This window comes from Acipenser ruthenus, chromosome 4, assembly GCF_902713425.1.
Source record: "Acipenser ruthenus chromosome 4, fAciRut3.2 maternal haplotype, whole genome shotgun sequence".
Lineage (NCBI taxonomy): Eukaryota > Metazoa > Chordata > Actinopteri > Acipenseriformes > Acipenseridae > Acipenser > Acipenser ruthenus.
The window spans coordinates 10392655-10416635 of record NC_081192.1 but is presented as its reverse complement, the minus strand read 5'-3'; the positions used below and the strand labels follow the sequence as shown (position 1 = coordinate 10416635).

At 39.7% G+C, this 23981-nt stretch overlaps 1 protein-coding gene across 2 annotated transcripts; it reads left to right on the top strand.

Annotated features, from left to right (window-relative positions):
- The first annotated feature begins 9756 nt into the window (after positions 1-9756).
- On the top strand, positions 9757-19649 carry LOC117399412 (uncharacterized). 2 transcript variants are annotated; one of them, XM_033998539.3, is made up of 7 exons: positions 9757-9916; positions 11472-11522; positions 12140-12612; positions 12753-12837; positions 13052-13188; positions 18857-18934; positions 19561-19649. In XM_033998539.3, exons 1-7 carry the CDS (start codon positions 9895-9897, stop codon positions 19585-19587), a joined length of 873 nt encoding a protein of 290 aa, XP_033854430.3. In that variant the 5' UTR covers positions 9757-9894; the 3' UTR covers positions 19588-19649. The 2 variants fall into 2 exon arrangements, with proteins under 2 accessions (XP_033854430.3, XP_033854431.3); XM_033998540.3 differs by having other exon boundaries at positions 9758-9916; positions 12143-12612.
- The last annotated feature ends 4332 nt before the right edge of the window (positions 19650-23981 follow it).

Genomic DNA, 23981 nt, shown 5'->3' with positions numbered 1-23981 from the left:
GCAAGTTTTTTTTAAATCCAGACTGTAAAATCCTTGTAATCAGATTTCAGTTTCATAAGCTGCCCAATGGCTACTAGATCAAGTACACCTTCCCTTTACAGATGAATCAGACTGTCAATCTGTTTTGGAAAGTATTTCAAGGGGACACCTCTTGAATTCTGCTTATCTGGTTAACTGTGCACTTCTTTCTGTACATCTCCCTATGGATCTTTGCTCCTGCTGTTCAAGCAGTTTTTAGGAACGAAAGACAAAATCTCCAGTATGTGTGTTTCGGGTAGTGGTGCAACATGCCAGGGAGACAGAATGTGCAGAGAGCTATAATGAGTAAAGACAAGCAGACTGTTTTATTTGGGATTACAACAGATACGTTGTACAAGTATAATTAATTTTATAAAGATCCGAGACTTCTTCTTCAAGATCTTAAAAAGCATGTGCCACTGCAGCTATAACGTTTCTCCCCAGAGATTACATTCTTTCATGGGAATCACTTCATGAGTATTACACAAGGTGGAGCAGAGACTTTTCTGGGCAATGTCATAGCTCACAACAGATCAAGCATTGCAATTACTGTACCACCTTTCCAAAACACATTTTCTACACAAAAGAGTTGATGTTATTGTTTGCCCTTTTGCATGTGGGAAGACGGTTTGATAGTGATAGCCCTAGGGGAAAAGTCAATGTGGAGATTAACACTCACTGTATGCATTTTGTTATCTATATAGAGCATCAATCTCAATTCCAGTCAGCACGTGACACTGTGGTGCTGCATGTTAGTGGATGTAAAGCATAAGTTGGATTGATATCTGTTTTAGCTGTGTGATTATCACAGTTCACAAAGGTTAATAGAAAGAGTGAACAGTCTAAATCATGTTGTAGTTTAATTGTATTTGACCTAAATGTATGTGCAGTATTTAAACATATCTAGTTTAAAATAAGACAGATGTCCTGACCAAATGTATTTTTTATTTTTGTTTTCATGTTGTTTTTAATGAAGATATAAAGACTTGTGTTTGCTTGATTTAATTTCTTATAGTTTCACCTTGTTTATTGAGTGTTTAAAGGGATCATAGTCAATACATGTAATTTCATTTATCTGACCCATCATTGACTTTCCTTCGCTATGGCAGTTTTGAAAGAAGCACACAATGCGCTACAGCAAACATGTATTTTCATAAAACAATATGAAAGCTTGAGTTAGTTGGTTGTACTGCACATGAAAGTGAATATTTAAAGAGCTTACCTTCATTTTGTTTAATATTCCTGTGACAGGCGGAAGCCGTGCCTGTAACTGCTGTTTTGTTTGGCTGTGTGTTTTTGAATAAAGATGTTTTATTTTGAATTTAAGTTTGGCAGGGATGGGGTTAATTCCATCCCTGCCAGAATCCATGCGGGGAATGTGGCAGTGTGACCGAGAAGGGGAGATTACTGGACCATCCAGGGCAGAGGCTACTCCAGCCCAGTGGGCCTCAAGCGCGGACCTAGTGTGGGGCCAAAGCAACAAACCCACACTGGTGCACACTTGGGAACAGGCCCAGTCTATTGAAGGTAAGGATGTTGAAGGCACTGGGGCGCTAGTATTTCCACACTTCATTATCAAGGGGCAAATATTATATAGGGTAAACCTTGCCATGGGCATAGGACAGCCTGTAACACAATTGATGGTTCCCCTATCTTATCGGCTTGAGGTCATGAGGCTGGCGCATGATATCCCGTTTGCGAGGCACCTCAGAGTTGACAAAACAAGGGAAGGGATATTGCCTCGATTTTATTGGGTAGGGCTTCATAATGAAGTGACAAAATATGTAGCCACATGCCCAGACTGCCAGAGAGTAGCGCCGGGTTAAGTACGCCCTGCCCCTTTGGTCCCACTGCCAAATATTTCCACTCCCTTTGAATGCATTGCAGTGGACATAGTGGGCCCTTTACTACCTTCTGATTCCGGGTAGATGCATATATTAGTGGTGGTAGATTATGCAATGCGATACCCGGAAACAATGCCATTGAGGTCCACTAGTGCAGCTGCAATAGCCAAAGAACTAGTTCAGATTATGGCTAGAGTAGGGATCTCCAAGGAAATCTTGACTGATCATGGAACTAACTTTCTGTCTAACACGTTACAGCAAGTAACAGCATCTGTTTATCATCCACAGACAGATGGTTTGGTGGAACGTTTTTATCAGACCCTAAAGCAGATGCTGAGATGATTTGTGAACCAAGAGCAAAAACATTGGGCATGGCTTCTCCCCTACCTCCTTTTTGCAGTGAGAGAGGTGCGACAGGGTTCTCCCCATTTGAGCTCTTGTACGACAGTCAGGCTCGCGGCATCCTCAATCTGTTGAGAGAGGGGTGGTAAGAGCACAAAGGCTCGTCCAAAAAGGTAGTGCACCATGTGCTCCTACTTAGAGATTGTCTGGATTTGGTCGGTTGTTTGGCCCAGGACAATCTCAAATCGGCTCAGCACCGGCAACAGCAGCATTACAATCAAAATGCAAGAATTCAAACCTTTCGACCAGGAGACAAAGTAATGCTGCTTCTTCCCTCATCAGAATCAAAACTATGTGCTAAATGGCAGGGGCCATATGAAGTGAAAATTTATAATGTAAATTTATTAAAGCTCTGGCAGGCAAGGGAGGCCTTATTTATAGCCCCAGGTGAAGTAGAGGATGATTTAGGCACCTGTCTAGAGACCACTAGCACTTAAGACATTTCAATGGGGGAACAGTTACTTCCAGATCAGCAACAAGGGCTGCGTAAGTTAATTGAGGAGTTCAATTATGTTTTTTCTGACTTGCCCAGTGGAACTAACCTTGTTGAATTTGCGATTTCCTCTCCCCCAGGTGTCAAGGTGCGAGAAAGACCTTACCTGATCCCAGAAAGTCGACGGTGGTGTTAGCAAAGAAGTATGGGAGATGCTCGAACTTGGGGTGATTGAGCCTTCCAGGTTCAAGTGGTGCAGTCCGATTGTGATGGTAGCCAAAAGGACAGCACAAACCACTTCTGCGTTGATTTCCTTAAGGTAAATGCTATTGCCAAGTTCGACGCAAACCCTATGCCTCGGGTCGACAAGCTTCTCGACAGACTGGGAATGGCTAGGTTTATCTCCACTCTGGACCTGCCAAAGGGATACTGGCAGATCCCCTTAACCCGCAGCTCTAGAGAGAAAACCACATTTTCAACTCCTGAAGGGTTGTTCCATTTCATAACCATGCCATTTGGGCTACGTGGTGCTCCCGCTGACTTTCAGAGACTGATGGACCAGGTCTTACGCCCACACCGTGAATATGTGGCAGTATGTATTGATGATGTGGTTATTTACAGCTCCACCTGGCGAGAGCATTTGGCTAGGGTTATGGTCGTCCTTCAGTCTCTAAAGCTAGCCCAGCTGACAGCCAACTTGAAAAAATGTGAGTTTGCCACATTTTTGGGGATTTATAATGGGGAACGGAAGGGTGAAGGCTCAGATGAGGTCCCTACTGGGGTTAGCCGGTTATTACCATAGATTCATCCCCGAATATGCCACAGTGGTCAATCCCTTAGTTGACCTCACTAAAAAGAGCGCACCAAATTTGATTAACTGGTCAGAGGAATGTCAGGGGGTGTTTGATACTATTAAGCAGAGACTCTGCCAGGCCCCCACTCTCATCACACCAGATTTCACCAATAGATTCATCCTCCACACCGATGCGTCGGATGTTGGTTTGGGTGCGGTTTTGTCCCAAAAGGTAGACAGAGTAGAACACCCTATACTGTACCTCAGCAAAAAGATGCTCCCCCAGGAGTGCAACTACTCTGTGATCGAAAAGGAGTGTTTGGCCATTAAATGGGCTACTCACTGTTTATTACCTGCTGGGACATTCATTCGATCTTGTCACAGTCCACGCCAAACTCAAGTGATTAAACACAATGAAGGACAGCAATACCCGGATAACTCAGTGGTATTTGGCATTGCAGCCCTTCATGTATCATATGATTCACCGTGCAGGGAAAGAACATCAAAATGTAGATTATTTTTCCCAGGAGGGGGGAGTAATGGGAAAGGTAGATTCAACTGAGTGTTCCACTCTGTTTGGCTCCACTCTGAGCGATGGGATATGTGACCGAGACAGAATGATTCTTGGTGATAAATCTCTGAATTATCGTTGTCTGTCTGTTATTGATCACCGCATCACTCCTGCACCTGCACACTGCAAACCACTTTGCCACATACATGTAAAAGGTTGTCAGGATGTTAATAATGAAAAGAAAAATTACAGGTATGTTATTTAAACAGTTGTAGCAACACATGGGGACGTATAACAAGACAATTGCTTAATCTTCAACATCACACCCAGCTTGAGGTGGCAAAGCCCTCACAATGTGTGCTAATATGCAGGAAAAGAAGGGTGAGTGTGTATATTTCATAGCATAACCTGTGAATGCTTACTTGTGCCACTCTGCAATCTACTTTATGTTTAAGAGAAATGCTCATGCTTTAAAAAGATACACTACTTGAGGTGGCACATCCAGACTATGTGATTTCCCCCTTAGAATGTAAGCTAATATTCAATACGTAACTGTGCGAATAAGTAACTAACTTCAGCCTCGAATTGGGAATAAGTAACTAACTTCAGCCTCGAATCGGGAATAAGTAACTAACTTCAGTCCTCGAATCAGGAATCAGTAACTAACTTCAGCCCAGTCCTTCTGTAAAGCTCGGAGCCCCCATCCAGAACTTGTCTGTTGAGTGTCAGTTTTGGGTTCCAACTAAAGTTAGCTGTGATTGGCTGAACATGTCGGCAGACAGCAAGAGCAAGCCCCGATTTCCTCGACGGAAGTGGGCGAGGCTGAAGGGAATGATTGACACTTTGTGCTTGCACAGTTCAAATCAAACATATTTAAATAAACTGTGGAGCAAAAGTACACAGCTCAAATAAAGATCTTGCGCACCCTCGTGTAAACTGAATTTCAGTTTAAGGGAAGCTGTTTTTTGTGCACAGCTCAAATAAAGAACTTCCGCACCTAGGGTAAATTGAATTTCAATTTGAGGTATGCTGTTTTGTTGTTAATTTAATTTTTTGTTAATAGATGAGTTTGCATTATATTATTTACTTTTTGTTGCTTTCACCTCTCATAGGCAGTAACATTACCAAATAAATAAATAAAACTATAATGCAAAAACCCTGTATTGCAAGGCTCATTGTTGCCAAGAAAACCACACCAATTTACTGTATACCCAAACAAATGTATTGTGTGCATGACAGCAGCAACTGCATCCCGACATGGGAAAAAAAGATCAATGCTCAAGCTCAAAACAACAATTCTAATAAAATACTGCCCTCTAGTGTTTAGTCATAGGATTCCCATAGAAGACATTTTCAGCATGCATTATTATGTATTCTTTTCCTTGCTGTTGTGAAATATATACAAACTGTTTCGTTGCATAGATTCCCGAAAGCAAAATATTCATGAAGCACTTGGCACATAATTAGACACAGACATGATGTGTCATCCTTTGGCAGAATTGCCTCTTTGGGAATTAAACATACTTGGCTATCTGTGAAGTTGAAGTACCGCACAATCATGTTTAGTTTTATACTGAAATATGATTCCTGGGTCACTCTGCAACACTCTTCAAAGGCTATCCTTCTGTGTACTTCATCAGAAACCATAAACTGGCTTTCCAATTTGTTCACAAATATTATAAGCATTTTCAATTGGAGGCACAGAATCCCTCTCTCTCTCTTTGAAGCCATTTCAGTCATGCTGAACAAAACAGGAGCTCTAGTGCTCCTACATCCTGTAGCTTACCGAAGTAAAAGAAGAACACACATTTTTAAAAAGGTTCATACGCCTTGTTGCTTTATCTAAATGTAGATTTTTCCTTATAGAGCTGCATTTTTCAACATGGTAAAACTGTAATGAATCCAATTTTATACTGCCATTTTTAACTTACCCCTTTTAAGAGTTACCATTAACATGTCCCTATGTAAAACTCTGGTTCTAGTGGATGTAAGAAAGATCAATAAGAAACAGCACATTGAACATATGCGGTATGTCCTTCTATCCTCTGTGGGCAGCAACAAGAACAATACCTTAGATTACTTGATATTTCACTAGCACCAAGTTGGGAGTTAAATAGACCTGCCTTTTGCAAATAAATGAAATCACCTTGTGTTTGAGCTGAATGTTACTTGAGCTGACTGGATGGGATAGTGAAGTAATTCAGTAAAACCTTGTACATTTTTTATATCACTGGCTCTTGCCTAGAAATAGGAAAAATAAAAAGTCAGTTGGAGCATTTGTCTAATTTTCGGGTCACCTATTAATAAGAGGCTTCACTGACAGTGCCAAGGTAGCCATGGCATGGTAATTGGTGTGTGTGTAGTATGTGGAACAAACTCATGGCTTTGGTTGTCATGGTATCCAGTTCATATTCAAAGCACAGGGTCAAGCTCTTTTCTGTCTGCACTAAATTGAAGACATTGAGAAAACTTCTGTCACATTTTTTTTTTTTTATTATCTGAATTGCCTTTAATTTTACTACATAGTCTACCACCGAGTATCAAGCTTTTGTACAGTTCTTACTAAACAATATGCACCTTTATTTAACTGGGTAGTACATTTGTTTTAAATTAAAGTATTATGGATTTTCTTCTTGTTACTGCATCTTGCAAAGCGCTTTGTGATAGTGGTCCACTATGACAGGCGCTATATAAAATAAAGATTGATTGATTGATTCATTGATATATACTGTGGTGATAGCCTTGGGAATAGAAAAGAGAAGGAAGAACTACTCAGTATGTTTGTATTTATTTATTTACACATTAATAATTGCCACAAAAAAATGGTGTCAACTGTTCTCTAGAGCAGCGTTTCCCAACCTTTTCCAGCCCAAGGTATACTTATTATTATTATTATAAACAAAACTTACTTTCAGTGTGAAATCTGAGCTTGCCTCAATGTACAAAGTTGCTTTATCCTGGCAGGAACTGATGACAGTGAAACTTGGAGCACTTGCTCAACCGATCTCACACGGGTAGGTTGTTGAAAATGGCAACACAATTGAGATGTCATGGTCTGAGATGACTGGATATTCATTTGCAACAGTCAACCAGAATGTGTCCAAAGGCATGTCGCCATATTTAATTTTAAAACTCCGATCCATCCTTAACTTGGGAAGTTGCTCTTGAGCCATTATTGAAATATTTTTTAGCACTTTCCATTGCAGATGAACTCCAAGGATCACTGATATTTTTTTAGCGCTTTCCATTGCAGATGAACTCCAAGGATCACGGAAGCAGTCAAAATCTTCAAAATGAACTCAAGAGGAATAAAAACTAAATTTCTCTTCAGGACTTTTCAAATGCTGAGAAATTACATTGACCAAAACACTAGTTGGATCTGCTGAATTTGCCAGGGGGAACATTTCTAATGTGCCTTTTGCTACATTTTCACGCCAGAGAACTAGTTTAGATCTAAACCCATGCAGTTTATCAGTGCTGGAGAGAAGGTTCTCATTTCTTCCTTGCATTTTCCTTTTCAGATCATTAAGGTGTCTGAAAATATGAGCCAGGTAGGCAAGCTTTGAGCACCATGCTACATCAGCAATCAGGTCCGCATTGTGCAGATTCCTCCGAAGTTAAGAAAGTCTAATTCCTCTCTCAGTTCGTACAAACCTGATAAAACTTTTCCATGGGAAAGCCAGCATACGTCCATGTGCAAAAGTAAAGTGTGATGTTCTGCTCCCATATCCTCACACAACTAGGAGAAAAGGCGACTTTTCAAAGGCCATGCTTGTATGAAGTTCACAATCTTTATTGCTCCATCCAACACTAAAGGGAGTTCTTCAGGCAATATTTGGTTACAAGTGCTTCCTGGTGCAGACAACAGTGGGTCACCAGCACATCGGTGCTTACAAATCCTTTTACCTTCCCCGTCATTGAAGCAGCCCCGTCTGTGCAAACACTCCGACAGTTTTTCCAGTGCAGTTCTTTCTGCTCAAGATAGGCCGTTGTCACCCTAAATATTTCTTCTCCAGTTGTTTTACCTGGCAGCTGTTTGCAAAATAAAAAATGTTCTTTTATACAATCTCCACCAATGAACCTGACGTTCGCCAAGAGCTGAGCATGACCACTGATGTCTGTTGACTCATCAAACTGCAATGCAAATTTTCTGCTTGATTTTATTTTTTCTCGAACAACAGTTTCAATGTCAGCAGACATGTCGTCAATGCGGCGACTTATCTGAAAGGGAAACCTTTGTTGCAATTTCTTTGACTGCATCTGAACCTAACATTACTCTTACAATGTCTTTGCACGCTGGTAAAATGAAAGACTCTGTGATTGTATGTGACCAAGCAGCTTGCTTCCAGCACTTCATCAGACACCGTTACACTGTCTTTCATCATTCACACCTGTTTTTCATTTTGATCTTTCAAACGCTTGAAATAATCTTTATCCTTGTTGGCAAGAGACGGGTGCTTGGTTGTAAGGTGTAGTTTCAAATTACTTGGCACAATGACATGATTTGAAAGTTTCAACCCACGCACGAGACATAGCGAAATAGGGCAAGATGGTTCGCCAGTAAAAGAAAATCCATAATGCAAATAACTCTCACAGTAGTGTCGGCTCACGGTTCTTACTTTCTTGTGCTCGCATTCAGCTTCGTCGCTGCAAGTAGATGTGGAGGCATCATAATCTTACCCATTTTCACTCCGGACTATTCAAAAATCACCACTTCATTGCACGACCTGCGAAAACTCCACCCAACACACGAGTCCAATTACCACGTGAACACGTCACTAGAGCGTAGCGTCAGTCTCAGGTCTGTACACTGAAAGAGTACATGACAGAATACACTTTGGTTCCATCCACAAAACAAATTTATATAATGCAAAGGTTCTTATTCATTTATTTATTTTTCTCATGTGTGACTTTTCCAATTTTTTTTTTTACTTTTCCCAAATTCCGCGGCACACCTGTTCATGTCTGATGACACACCACTGTGCCGTGGCAATACCGGTTGGGAAACGCTGCTCTAGAGCACAAAACATTAGATTGCAGCTAAATAAAATCCTAAATAATTTATTTTTAGATTGCATTCTATTGGTAAATGTTCATTCAAGATACTTTTATTCAATATTCATATTAAAGTTTTTAAGAACAGGGGTTTCCTCTAAAGTTGTTATAGAAACATTTGTTATGGTTCCTATTTTATTTTGCTTCCCTCAGGTGTAGAATAGTCAAGCTTGCAGGCCAAATATATTACCACCTACTGTTGCAGGTAATAGAAGGACATGGCTTTATGAAGGGATAAAGCGCGTGAGCCTGCCTGCAGGTGAAACAACCTGAATGAAAACAAAATGTTTAGTTAATGAGGACTGGTTTCTGATGAAGTAGAGTGAATAAAAAGGTAATTGTGTAAAGATGTTGAAAATTATCACCTGGTAATCTTTTTCAGTGTGATTGTGTCTTAAAATAGAACATGATTTTGAGAAATTGCAGCTTTAAGTGGAACCTAAAACCAGTTTTTATCATGACCAATAAAACATATATTCATTGCACTGCTTCTGCCAAAGTAAACAAGATCTGAGTATGATAATTTATCTAAACCACTCACATGGCCTGCTTTATCTGCAACACTTTAGTGCTCACGAGGTTAGTGCTGAAGTATTTCAGGAAATGTTCTTTGTACTCTGTTGCTAAGAAATGTTTTTTTTTTCTACTGGCCCTCTTGGTAGGCAGTTTTCTCTTATTCTTTAGGTGAAGTAGCAAGAGTCCAGTTGCTTAGCAACCTTTCTTTATTGCATGCCACCACTTAAGAGTTTTTTGAAACAGAGCAAGCTGAAGTCTAAATATATGTCTCAAAAGTACACAAGTAAAAAAGCAGCTTAATAATGAATATTAAATACAGTAGATGGAAATAATCACACAAACAGGTGAGTGATTTATTCATTTACTTATTTATTTATTGCTTGCTTAGTTGGTAAGAAGGAAAGATGCATTTTCAACTCTCCCTCTGCTTTCTGTTTCAAGATACTGAAAAATAGAACGTATTGTTTTACTAATGTTGAGTTTAGTGACTTAAGTGATCACTGGTTGCATTTTAAAATATTGCTGTAGACCTTTTGCTGTTATTTTGGATTCAGGACTGGTTCCCACTTATAAATGTATGTATTTATGTCTAGATAGATGTCACAAGTCTCATCACAGGCTATAAAGAACTAATCAAATTAAGGATCACAATATAACCTTACTCATAGCACTACAATAAGTGTAGAACATTTATATATTTTTATATAATTCAACAGAATAATTCTTTCAAAGACTAAGCAAACTAACACAGCACATTTACTCCAGTCTTAGGTTGCATTTTGAAAGTAGAAAATTCCATGTTAATGTTACAAGTGAGAAACAAACAACTTTAGAAGTGAGCAAAATATACCTTAAATGAAATTACTTTATGTTCCGGTTCTAGTTTTGCAGGTATTTTTCTACTGATTAATTTGAAAATATGTCCCAATAAATTGGAGTTGTCTGTGTTTTCATACTAAGCAGCAAGATATACACACACACACACAAGTAGTTTTTGATGAATTACAGTACAGTATTTTTTTCTGTAGTGTATAGTGGAAAATATTAGGCGATAAACAAATAATTTATGCTTTTCCTTCACCGTAAATGGCAAAGGGCTTCAAAGCTTTCCAATGTTAACTGGTAAATCAATATGAAGTTTTGTTTTCCTATGGTATGTGTTGCCTTAATGATGACTATTTTTGTTTACACTTTTCTGTCATCAAGTGACATTGCACTACAAAAAATGTATCATGATAAGTCAACAAAAAATATTGTAAATAGAATAAATTACAAGAATAAAAGATGGTAGCTAATACATCTTAATTTGTTTGTTATTTTGAAGAAAAAAACATAACAACATGGGTTCTGCCCCTAACCAGTCCTGATGAGCTTGCTCTGGGCAGGAGTTACATTTTCCAGGCCTGAAGTTTATTGTATAAAGTGACTTGCTTATCACACTGGTTGAGAAATGTGTTTTCTAGGCAAGCCTAGCTTTTAGTAATTTATTTATATGTGGTTTACCAGAGAAAGCCTATTGCAAAGTTAATAAGAGTGTCCTTTACAAACCAAAGATAACTGCAGCATAAAAACAGTTTCATTCTACACATAGAGCAAAACCTGTTTATTCAACGTGCATCTGTCACTTTCTGGTATTAAAAAAACGGTGCTAACCTCGTTGCCATGGATACATCCCAGTCAAGGTCAGTATAACTGGGGCCTTGCTCAGCTCTTCCTTCCCTACTCTATCCCCCCAGGCCATCACCACAGTATGAATAAAACCCCTGTTTTCCTACCCAGTTAAATAAAGATAAATATTATTTTAAAACGTCTTGGACCGGTTCCGCTGATGAGTAATTCTTAACAACAAGAATAACACATTCGATAAAAAAACTAATTATTTTTAACCCCTTGTGACAGGAATGACGAGTGGTGACGTCAGACCAGAAGAAGGGACAACAAAAACAAAAGGTACGGTGCAGTGGCGCGGGCGCCATTTTATTTAAAGAGAACCAAACATAAATAAAATATTTAAACAAAAAAAACACTTGCTCACAGAGCAAAATAAAAGGTTTAAACAAAATAAAGTCACGAATACAAAACCAATAGGTCAGGCTGGGATATAGCCTTCACTGTACCTATATCTGCTTTAATTTGCTCTTGCTCTCGCTCTTGCTCTCTCTGCACCTACAACACCCACCAAGAGCTAGAGAGCTGCAGGCTTTTTATAACAGGTGACCATCTCCTGATTAGCAACAAAATTAATCATTTAATTAATTCGGGAGATGGCCACCTTCTGCACAAGTTTTTCCCCTACTCCTGGCAGAGGACGAGCACCGATCTCGCCTCTGCCAGAACACGTTTTAAAAATAAACAAAACAATAACACGGCGGCGCTTCGCCGTCATAAATATAATACAATAAAAATAATACAAAATAAATACACAATACACTGCACAGGGGCGGAGGGGGAGACCCCGATCTAAAGATAAATAAACAAAACAATGTACAGGGCTGCTCGCTCTGTTACACCCCTATAAATTATATGTATGCAGACATATAAAAACATACATTTTCTATTTATGTCAGCAGGTATGGTTACATGGACTGAAGACTTGGGAAACATGAGGTTTTCCAAAATGATTTCCCACAATGAACCTTCGTTTCGATTTGACAGAAAAACAACCTTCTCAGCAAGTAAAAGCTTGGCAGATATAAGAAGTAAGAGCTTTGTGTACCCTGAAACTGTGCCAGATTATCGTATATGGTCAAGAAAAGCACCAGATTTCTCCCCAAAGCTGTACAGATCACTTAACTTACCCAGGAATACACGGGAAAGCAAGCAGGCTGCGTCCATAATGACCAACTCTTCTGGGAAACTGGACATTGCAGAGGAAATTAAAACTACAATTCTACCTGAAATAGTCCAGAAAAAAGAATCTCCTAAATTCATTGCAAAATTTAAACCTCCTGACCCGCAGGAAGCCAGGATAATGTTTGTGAAGACTGGGAAATTCCCTACTGCTGGATATAAAGACCCCAAGCCACATGATTTTAGACAGGTAAACGGCTTTATTAAAGTTATTCTTATTTTATCTGATATCTGAACAATAACATTACTTGTCAAGTCTAATATCCTCCTAACTATCAAAAATCATGAAGATTATTATTATCATTTTTTTTTAAATCTCTTTATTTCTAGTATGAAGATAATATACCAGACTTTAATACCAGTTATGAGCGAGATCCTTGGAATCTGAATTTCAAATCTCAGCAGTTAAATGCAAGTAAGTCTTTTTTTTTTATAGAAAATTATTTAGTCCCAGATGGTCCTAATGTATCTGCAATGTTATGGACAATGTTCATTATGGGGTTGTCATATGTAAACTTAATTTCTGGTAATGATGTTATTTCAGTGCCTCAAAATCTTAAGATGAATATAGTTTCATTAATTGTTGCAAGACAATGAATTAATTAAATTGCCCTTATATCTCGTTCAAGGTCTTGAACCAGTAAAGCATTCACAAGAGAAAACCAGTGTTGAAAGATTTGACACATATAAACCTCAGGAACTTAAATGGGATTCAAAGTTAATACTTCCAAAGAAATCCTGGCCTCCAAAATCTGCTTCCTATACAGTAAGTATAATGCAACTAATGTTGTCCCAGACATTTAAGACAGCAAGTATGCATTTGACCAAGATTTAGTTTAACCCTAGAACAACCACGGGATGATTTGCACTTCTTTTAAAAATATAATCATGACATTTAGCTCTCCTAGAATTCTTACCATTCAAAGACATACATACTATAAACCCCTCTGGTACTCTTGTCTTTGACTTGAATTCGAAAAGGTATTTACCATTGAATGCCGTTAGTGACAATGTTGTTAGTGGTAAGGCTGCTAGCAACACAAGTTTAGGAAAAGATGAACAACATCTAAGACATTCAGATGATGGTGACATTTTCTAGTGATTGCTATTCAGGATTTATATCTCCCCAATGTTGATCAAGTGTCAGACACTTATGAAAGTGAAAACAGTGAACCTGAAATGGCAGTGCAACCTGCTTCTACTGGGCAAGAATCCATCTTCTGCACATGCAGCCATGTACTTAATGCTAGACAGAATGTACTAAAAGATAGGACTAGGACTAACTTCATTTGCCAAATGTTTTGTACAAAAGGACTTGGGCAACTACAGAATAACATGATCCAAAATTAACCCTAGGTCCTTCCAGGTAGGCAGATTTTGAGGTTAACAAATGTTCATCTATTTAATGTGGTTCGGGGGGCTGGAGCTAGGCCCCTCCCTATCCTTTGATCTCCTATCATCAATCAAGTCTACTTCCTATTTAAACCATTAGCCACATCCTATACTTCCGTCTTGTGATTTTGGTTGTGAACCTAAGCGGATAACTCAGGATATGTCTCCTGAGCATCTGTACTTTAAGGACTGGACTTTCAACAAGCTCATAAAGACCCTTCTCAAAAACGGCAGCGAAATCCCAGCAGGGAGCAATTGCGAATCCCTTTTAATTTTCTATTGTGAATCCATCTCAACAGAACCTATATTTCCACCCAAGAAAACTCCCCAGCCACGCTCAGCTGTTCAGCGGCCCGGGTCAGACAGCAGGCAGACCGTTTCAGAGCAAGCTACCCCCAGCTGTCAGCACGTCATCACGCCAACAGGCAGCCGCTCCAGCCAGTGGAACTCAGCAGGAACATTCTCACATTTTCAATGAAATAAAAGCATTCATGTAACCATTCGCGGATACCTTATCCTCAATTAACACCAAATTTAGCAATCTGGATAAACTGGTGTCCAACATCGATATTTCAATGTTCTCCTCCATTCCTACCATAAATGCAGCCACTTCAACAGCTACAGTCACTTCTGATTTTACACCAACCCCTACAATAGAGCCTCCGGTCTACAACCTTGCATCTGCAACAGCATATGCTTCCGCCGCCTCAACCACTGCCCGTCGTCACTCAGTATCCCTGCAGATTCGGCGCAGCATAATTGAAGGTAAGGACGCTAATCTGGTATCTCCATTGATGGCTACATCAGAATTTCTGGACCATAGAGTAGTGGATTGCAGAGACTTATCAGTCACGCTGAAGTCCAGAGATCCCAGATTCCTGAAGAATCTTACCCTGGTGGAATTTGCCCTTGCCCTCACTATATTTAGAGATGTGCTATGTTCTCTATACCCGAACCACAGGCAAGAACTGGATTCTTATGAATTCTACTTCGTGGAGATGTCTGTCAGGTATGGAGGGACCATGTTTTTCAACTATCACAAATCCTTTTCAGCAAAAGCAGCAGCTATTTTGGCATCAGGATTTTCAGCGGTCTCAGAGCCAACGCATGTGGGGTCTGCGCTTCGACCAGCCACGCAACCTCTCTCTGCCCAAAAGCTGCCATAGCATCAACTTCCAGATCAGCTGTCTGCATCACTCCTCCCCATTTCTCCCCACTCATTCCTCACAATCGATTTTTTCTACAGTACATTACCATATCGGATGCAGTTCATTAAATTAAATTGGTAGATCACGGCTCCTGATTAGCAAAAGCAGATATTCAGACGCATTTAAAGTAATGCCAATCCATCCTTCTCTTCGCCACCTGTTCATGATATGCTGGGAAAAGAAATTCTATTTTTCTACTCAGTTAACTTTTGGCTGCTGCAGCAGGCCAAGAATATTTAATACTCTTTCAGAGGCTTTATGCTTGATACTTCTCAATTCATACCATGCTTCATTTCTGTTCCACCTACTTGATGATTTTCTCTTGATCTCGCCTTCCTCAGATCCTCCAGCAGATGCGATCACAAATCTTAAAGGTTTATTTTCAGAGGTTGGTGTCCCACGTTCAGAAGAAAAAATAATCGTCCCCCTTCATTCACTGGAATTTCTAGGCATCATACTGGACACAGAAAAGTTTGAAGCCAGCCTTCCTGTATCTAAACTCGACCATATTCGTTTTCTTATTCAGAACTTTCAGATCAGCAAAACGATCAGGAAACATGCACTGCTCTCTTTGCTGGGACATTTCAATTTTGCAATTCGCATTATCCCCCATTACTTGCTCTTTCATCGACAGCAAAAAACTTGGACTCCTACATCAATATTTCATCAGAAGCTAGGAAAGATTAAAATGTGGCCTGCTCTCATACAGCATTGGAACGGCCTGTCTGTGTTCTATGATGATTTCATTTCAGCACCTCCCGACCTGGCTTTATTTACGGACGCTTCATTCACGGGATTCGAAGGTCTTTTAAACAATCAATGGTTTTCTAGTGCATGGCAACTAGAAATCAAAAACCTATCACCAAATCTAAAATCCACAGCTCTTCTTGAAATGTATCCAATTGTCACGGCAGCATATCTATGGGGTCATCTTTGGTCAAAGAAATTAATACTATTTTGCGACAACAAATCTACAGTTCATATTATCAATAAAGGCGGTTCCAGTTCACCTCTTATTATGTAACTACTGCAAGGTCAATTTATTCAACTATCAAAAATTGACTTTCCTCTATGCCCATATACTTCCATGCAGAAATATATTGCAGAACGCAAACCTATTTCAAATTCCGAGCCCCTGTTCATCGATTCAAGCTGTTATATCCAGACATTGGTTCACATCTCATCTGTCTACGTTGGTTTCCAGAGCAGGACTTCCCCCTCAATTCTATACTCCTCATTCATTCAGAATTGGGGCAGCCACATCAGCAGCAAGAGCAAAGATTAACCAGCATCTAATTAAAAATATGGGGCGCTGGACCTCATCAGCAGTTATTATTATTATTATTATTATTTATTTCTTAGCAGACGCCCTTATCCAGGGCGACTTACAATTGTTACAAGATATCACATTATTTTTTACACATTATTTTTACATACAATTACCTATTTATACAGTTGGGTTTTTACTGGAGCAATCTAGGTAAAGTACCTTGCTCAAGGGTACAGCAGCAGTGTTCCCCAACTAGGATTAAACCCGGTCAAGAGTCCAGAGCGCTAACCACTACTCCACACTGCTGCCCTAGTTGAATTATACATACGTTCTTCCCCATCTGAGATATCTTCTGCTCATCAGTCTATTGCTAGCATGCCCAGAGTGGGGATGACCCTTCCACCAGGCCCACCAAATACACACACACACACACATTATATATATATATATATATATATATATATATATATAATATCCTCTTTGTGCCTCAGGTGGCACATAAGGCTTCAATGACAGAGTTGTCGGTCTGCAGCCTGTCTGGTGGTGGTCTCCCATGTCAGTCCGCATGCCCTCATCTCTTTCTCCACTGTTCTACATGTTTCCTTTGGATGACCCTTTTCGCCTTCCATCTGGTGTCCACCGTAAGACAGTTCTGGGTATTCAACACACATGCCCAAGCCACCTCCATCTTCTTCTCTTAACAGCTAAGGCTAGAGGCCTTGTATTTGTTTTTTGGTGGAGCTCTTGATTTGAAATTGTTCTTGGCCAGAAAATTCTGAGGATATTCAGCTTGAGGGCTATTCTTGATGTGATTTGCCAGCACTCTGCTCCATATAAGAGGACATTGCTGATAAATATCTTCAGTTTTGTTTTTGTACCCACTTGTTTTGACTTCCAGATGTTGTTTAGCATGGAGAATGATAGGTTAGCTTTACTTATTCTTGTGTTAACGTCCCTCTCTGTGTCCCCATCTATTGCTACTCTACTCTCCAGGTAGGTGAACTCACTCACTTCCTCTATGGCCTTGTTGTTAATGGTGATGGAATTACTTTTCTTTGGGTTCATTTGCATCAGTTTTGATTTTTTAATGTTTATTTGTAGTCCAAGCTTTTGGGCTGTCTCAGTCAATCTGTCGGTCTTCTCCTGCATGTCTTTATGCCGACTTGAGAGCAGGCTGATGTCATCTGCGTAATCCAGATCTTCAAGATAGTGGTGAGTGTCCATCGGATTCCCCTTTTCTGCTGTAATTTTTTATATAAGCCAGTCCATGGCCCACCAAAGGTTTCCCTTAAAAAGAAGTCAATTACTAATCTTCTTGTTCTGTTAAATATATTCTTTCTTTTTGTTTGTATATGCATTGGCGGTTCTTTTGTTTGTCTGCACTCTTACGACTCTTTGCGGTTAGTGAGTCTCACTTCCCCGACCTTTGTGCAAGCTACACTTCCTTTACCTACTGAGAGAAGTTCTCTCAGTGTCAGAGGGGACCCCCGGCCAAACCCAACCTTTTAGCATCTCATGCGCTATCGCTCCCCTCACAATCCAAGGATCTAAGCTTATTCCAACTAACCTTGCAGTTTCAGGTTCTCTGGGGGTGCTTCTCCGCCCCAGCTTTGGAAGCCTATAATTCACCTCATCGAGGGCAGCTCTCAACGAGTTCCACTTTCTTTCTTCCTTTCAGGTTCTCAAGCCTCTGTTTTATGTGCAGGGGATCTCCCCTGTGTGTCTGGACCCCCTTCTATATGTTTTATGGCAGGGGATCTCCCCTGTGTGTCTGGTCCCCCAAACGGTGGGGACCCCCCATCTATATGTCGGGCCCTCTCTTATATGTTTTCAATCTTTACTAATGATATGTCCCTGAGGGTGCCGAGCGCCCAGCCTTGGAATTAACCACATCACGACGCAGCCCTCTCATAATCTGCAGCGGTGACCTTACCATGACACAGACCTCGTCTTGTCGAGGGCTTAGTCCTAATGATGGGTGGCTCTCCGAGAAGTCAGGCGACATCTCTATAGGTAGCCTGGCTCCCTACCCTTGAATCCTCCATTAAAGCATTTAAACACAACAAAAATCCTGTTGTCTAATACACTTCTCACTTTAGATATGTTTGAAATGAAGAACAATTATACTCTCAGGGCCCAATATATTAATAAAAACATAAGAAGAGGCCATTGACAGTTAAATGCGCCTTGGTTAAAAAAAATACAGAGATTTGAGATGTTGAGAATGCGTTGCAGTTTGGAGGCTGGGCTCAGCTTGCTTAAACAGAAATAACTGGATAACACATGAAATGTAAAGACATAATGGCGTCCAACTTGATAATGTCATGCAAACAAAAAGGAGAAATTCCAAGACTAATAAAAGAAAATGTGCTTAGTATCTAGGGTAACTTATATTTATTACTGATTTAAACGTTGTGTAGATTTCACAATGAATATGGGATTATAACAGAAACCTATTAAATACTATTAGATCATTATCAATACTTCCCAATTGAAAATACAGTTGTCAGTGAAATATGATACTTATTTAAAAATCTTACCAGTGTTGTTAATGTTGTGTACAGAGACATAGACGGAGACGTGGGGTCTACAGTGCATTGATGGATCGGGTGGAAGACAAGCTTGCTAACGTTTTGGAAAAGGTGTGAAAAAACTACCATACTTTTCTCAGACAAATTATACTATATTATATATTGGTAATATGTTTTTCAAAAATATCTGGAAAAATTCCGTCTGTGATGTTTATGTTTGCAAGCACACATTATACTGTGCAGAAATGTACAGATCAAAACCCCTACATTTGAACATTCAAATAAATACAGTCAGAACACATCAGATTAGGTTACTGTCCAGCAGATAAATATTTCCAAATACATATTAAAAAAAATATATCATAACCCTGATATAAAAATACCTATAGGTATTTAGGTTTATAAATAACTATATAAACCTATGCGGAGGCTGTGTGGTCCAGTGGTTAAAGAAACAGGCTCATAACCAGGAGGTCCCTGGTTCAAATCCCAGCTCAGCCACCGACTCATTGTGTGACCCTGAGCAAGTCCTTTAAACTCCTTGTGCTCCTTCTTTCGGGTGAGACGTTGTTGTGACTCTGCAGCTGATGCATAGTTCACACACCCTAGTCTTGTATCGTGTAGTATTATACAGTATGTAAAAATATTAAAATGTATTCAACCAAAGAGTTAGAGTTTGAAAGATTTGCTTGTGACTGAAAATAAATATTGTAATATATTGTTTATTTTTATTTTAGGATGAACCAGTTCAAAAACAGGATTAGGAACAAAAGAAGACATGTTTGTTTGGCAAAATATGTTTATTGTGTGTGTGTTTGTGTGTGTCTATATATATATATATATATATATATATATATATATATATATATATATATATGTGTGTGTTTGTGTGTGTCTATATATATATATATATATATATATGTGTGTGTTTGTGTGTGTCTATATATATATATATATGTGTGTATATATATATATATATATATATATATATATATATATATATATATATATATATAAATAAATTTTCAACTTAATTAAATTATATATATATATATATAATTTAATTAAGTTGAAAATTAATGGTGTATAACCATTTTTAGGTATACATCCAAGCAAAAAAACTGCATAATTAATTTTGTAAGTAAATGTTTAATAGGAAATATCTTAGATTTTCACATTAAAACTTTAATTAACATTAACTAATTATGAATTGACACTTACAGTATGCTAAAGTGTGAAAGTACTTCATCCACAACTGTTACTAGATATTAGACTTATGCAAGATTATTACTAAATGTATACATAATTAAATGTACAAGACACTCTTCATTTATCAGGCTCACTATATACATATATCTTATGCTTGTAAAAAAAAGTTTTATAATAGTAAATCTGTAAACTTATACATCTTTTATTGTAAATCGGCATTAAAGGAATTCCAGTGCATCACACACCCTGTACCATTGTAATGTACATGACACATTATGTGTGTTCCCTGTCATTTTATGTTGTTGTTTCTGCTTATATAATGTATGTTTTTTTTTTCTTTTAAGAAATTTCCTGTTCACTATCTCATAGCTGCCAAAGTTTGCAGGAGGGAATAAATGACCGTTGCACATCATTTAACCACCCAAGTCAAGTTGACAGACGTTTCTTGAAAATGACACTGATTAACCCCTTAAGGTACACAAGGAATTGAGCGGTTGTTCAAATGGTTTCTTTTTAAAACACATTTGAGAGTGAGTCAGGCATCACAAGGAAACTGACAAATTGGATGACCAGATCCAACCCGTCAATACATTTTAAACCCTGTTCCATTCACCGCTTTGCAAAAATAAGAAATAGGAAAAGTCGCTGCAGAAATGACCTAGGAACTGCAAGTTGGCATCTGTGTCTGGGTGGCAGGAATTAACAAACACGGGTACCCTAATGTCCGGTTTTAAATCAAACGCATAAGAAACACTAACCTTCCTTTAATATTTTCTTTGAAATACCGTATAATGGGACATTTTGGAGTGGAATTTATGTTGACTTTATTGGTGGTTTGGATTGGCTCGCTAATAATACTTCTACCAATCAGAGCGTGGCATGACAGTGTGTGATCCTGCCCTCTGACAGACTGGTGGTAGAAGCGCATGCTGGACAAGGGAAAGAATGTGTCGGATGTCAAAGTGAATATGAGAATGGCAGTGATAAAGCCAATTTGCTTAATAAAATTAAAAGCAGACTGGACATTTCCATCAATGGATTTAGGAAATCTGGAATTTATGAAGCAATCACAAACTCTGAGGCTGTGTAAACTGCACCTGCTACTGTGGTACCTGTAGGACAGTTTTTTTTTTGTTTTTTTTTTTACAAGGGGTTAAGTAGCAGCCAAAATTGTCTATGTCAGACTTGTTAGAAAGTCTGTAACAATGGTGCAAATTTGCTTTGGATTGTTATTGTTGACACGTGTAGATACTACTATTAAGATCCTGCGGTGCAGGTAGCGCAAAGTCCCTAACCAATATAGTAAAGGGGCGTTCACACCGGACGCGGCGCGCATGCAGCCAGCTTGCGCTCCGTCCTGCAGTACTCTTCACACCAAACGCGGCAGGGTAAAGTCAATGGGCTGTCCGTTGTTACGTCACGACTGCAGGTTCAGAAGCTTTTGGTTGCCGAGCAACAAACAGTAAATGCCAGCGGGAAAATAAAACTATTTTGACAGAACTGAAGACACTGACAAAGACAAAACTGAGGAGCGAAACATTATAAATATATATATTTTTATAAAACCTAATTGTAACCCCCACACCACCACAACCCCCTCCCTCCTTTTGTATTCATTTTGTTAAAAACTGTTAAAATATAATATCTGTACACCAAATAAAACGTTTTGCTTTATCTTTTAAAAGTCTGTCTGCAGTTAATTTATCCCCCAAAAAATGCTTACGTTATGTAGCACCACAATGACCCGACCCCCCCAGTTGCTTTTAATTATATTTAATGTATATATATATATATATATATATATATATATATATATATATATATATATATATATATATACACACACATACACATACACACACACAATACTTCAAAGAATGCTCAGCAAACAAACAAAAAAAATTGCGATCGCTCTGCTCTACCGGAGAAAGAAAAAAAACTGTAGGTGGGTACATGACATCCTGAAGAAAAGAAAACAGTACGACGAATACCATCGGCTGCGCCAGGTGAAGTGGAATGGCAGCACAGCAGTGTTTAAATAAATAAATACAGCGGGTCTTTTAAAGTTTACTATCCCATTTTTTACATTTGTACTTATGGGTCATTCCGTGTCAATACATCATTGTCACCCATAGGTCTCATATTTGGATAAAACTTTTTGCTTTATCTTTTAAAAGTTTGTCTGCAGTTAATTTATCAAAAAAAAAAAAAAGCTTACGTTATAGTAGCAGGTGCATAATTATTTTCAATGTGGAGTTTAGCACAACAATATTTATTAACTCATTTACGTAATTATGTATATTTAATATTCACTCGGTAATCCCATTTGTACACCCACAGACCACCATTCTACTTTTTTTTTTTATTAATATTTCGATAACTATTAATTGTTGTATTATACAACGCCGGGAAATCTGAAATTAAAGCGATCAGCTTTTCCTCCATTTTATTTATTTTTTATTCCTCGCAAAGAACCTCCTACTTTTCCCTGATTGGCTGTTGGTAGGTTACGTCACGACGCGGCGCGGCAAAAGTTGAAAATATTTGAGTTCCCTTTCAAGTCGAAAATAACCATCAACATGAGATATTGCCGTCAGGCAGCACCGGTAGGCTGAGCTTTTATAGCAAAGCTGCCGATAGGCCCCCACGCCAGCTGCAGTGTAAGCCCGCCCCCCTGGGAGCTTACTTAACTGCGCGCGCGGGGATGCACTTCCTCTTTTGTCTTCAGCCTTGGTACGGTAGGTAATAGATAATAGAGCTTGTTAACTGATTGTACTCGATAAGCTTTACGCTTGAGAAGCTGGTTAATTACCCCTTCTCTGAGTTTATTTCAGTTACTGTGTTATTTAGGATTATATATATTTTCTTGTTAATATATATTTTTCCTTTCGCTTTGCTTCGGCATCGCGTCTTCGTGGTCTCCCGTCTTCCTTTTCTTATTGTTATTATTATAATATATAATTTATATTATATTTATTATTTGGGTTTTTGTGTATCTATATATTGTTATATATATTTTTTATTGTATATTGTTTGGGAAGCGTGTTGCGTTGGCCTTAGGCCACGTGCATTATTGCAGCCTCGGTCTTGCTTAGGCTAGACCGCGTGTGTGTGTGTGTGTGCGTGCAGCCTGCATTGCAGTCTCCCCCCCCCCACCGCGGCGCGTTCTACCGCCACGTGGCTGCTATTGAGTATAGCCCCACTGTTCTTACACTATACGTAGTGTCTGCTGCAGCGTCCAAACAAATAAAAAAAAAAAAAAAAAAAGTTTTTTTCCCATACAGTATAAGGAAGACGACCACCAAGTGCATTAACTGTTGCCCTTATAAGCAGCACAACACCTTGTCTTTCGAGACTCAGACACAGTACTAGAGCACATAGCGTCTCCGCTTTGCGGGTCAGCTGACGTGGATCGTCTGGTGCAGTACACGCGCTCCGGCGCTTTCGGTGTCAGCGCTTAGGCGCCTGGTGTAGCGCTTCGGCGCCTAGTGCTTGGGCTCAGTGCACGCAACGCACCTGTGCACGCACCTCGATGCTCGGTGCCTCGGTGCACGCACCTCGACGCTCGGTGTTCGGTGCACGCACCTCGGTGCTCGGTGCCTCGGTGCACGCACCTCGACGCTCGGTGCTCGGTGCCTCGGTGCACGCACCTCGACGCTCGGTGCTCGGTGCCTCGGTGCACACACCTCGACGCTCGGTGCTCGGTGCACGCACCTCGACGCTCGGTGCTCGGTGCCTCGGTGCACGCACCTCGACGCTCGGTGCTCGGTGCCTCGGTGCACGCACCTCGACGCTCGGTGCTCGGTGCACGCACCTCGACGCTCGGTGCCTTGGTGCACGCGCCTCGACGCTCGGTGCTCGGTGCCTTGGTGCACGCACCTCGACGCTCGGTGCCTCGGTGCACGTACCTCGACGCTCGGTGCTCGATGCCTCGGTGCACGCACCTCGA

Excerpts from the sequence above, each read along its gene's own strand:
- LOC117399412 (XM_033998539.3), top strand. The coding sequence starts at position 9,895 with ATGGAAATAATCACACAAACAG. Across the intron at positions 13,189-18,856 it reads CAAAATCTGCTTCCTATACA|AGACATAGACGGAGACGTGG; the intron begins GTAAGTATAATG and ends TGTTGTGTACAG. Across the intron at positions 18,935-19,560 it reads TTGCTAACGTTTTGGAAAAG|GATGAACCAGTTCAAAAACA; the intron begins GTGTGAAAAAAC and ends TTTTTATTTTAG.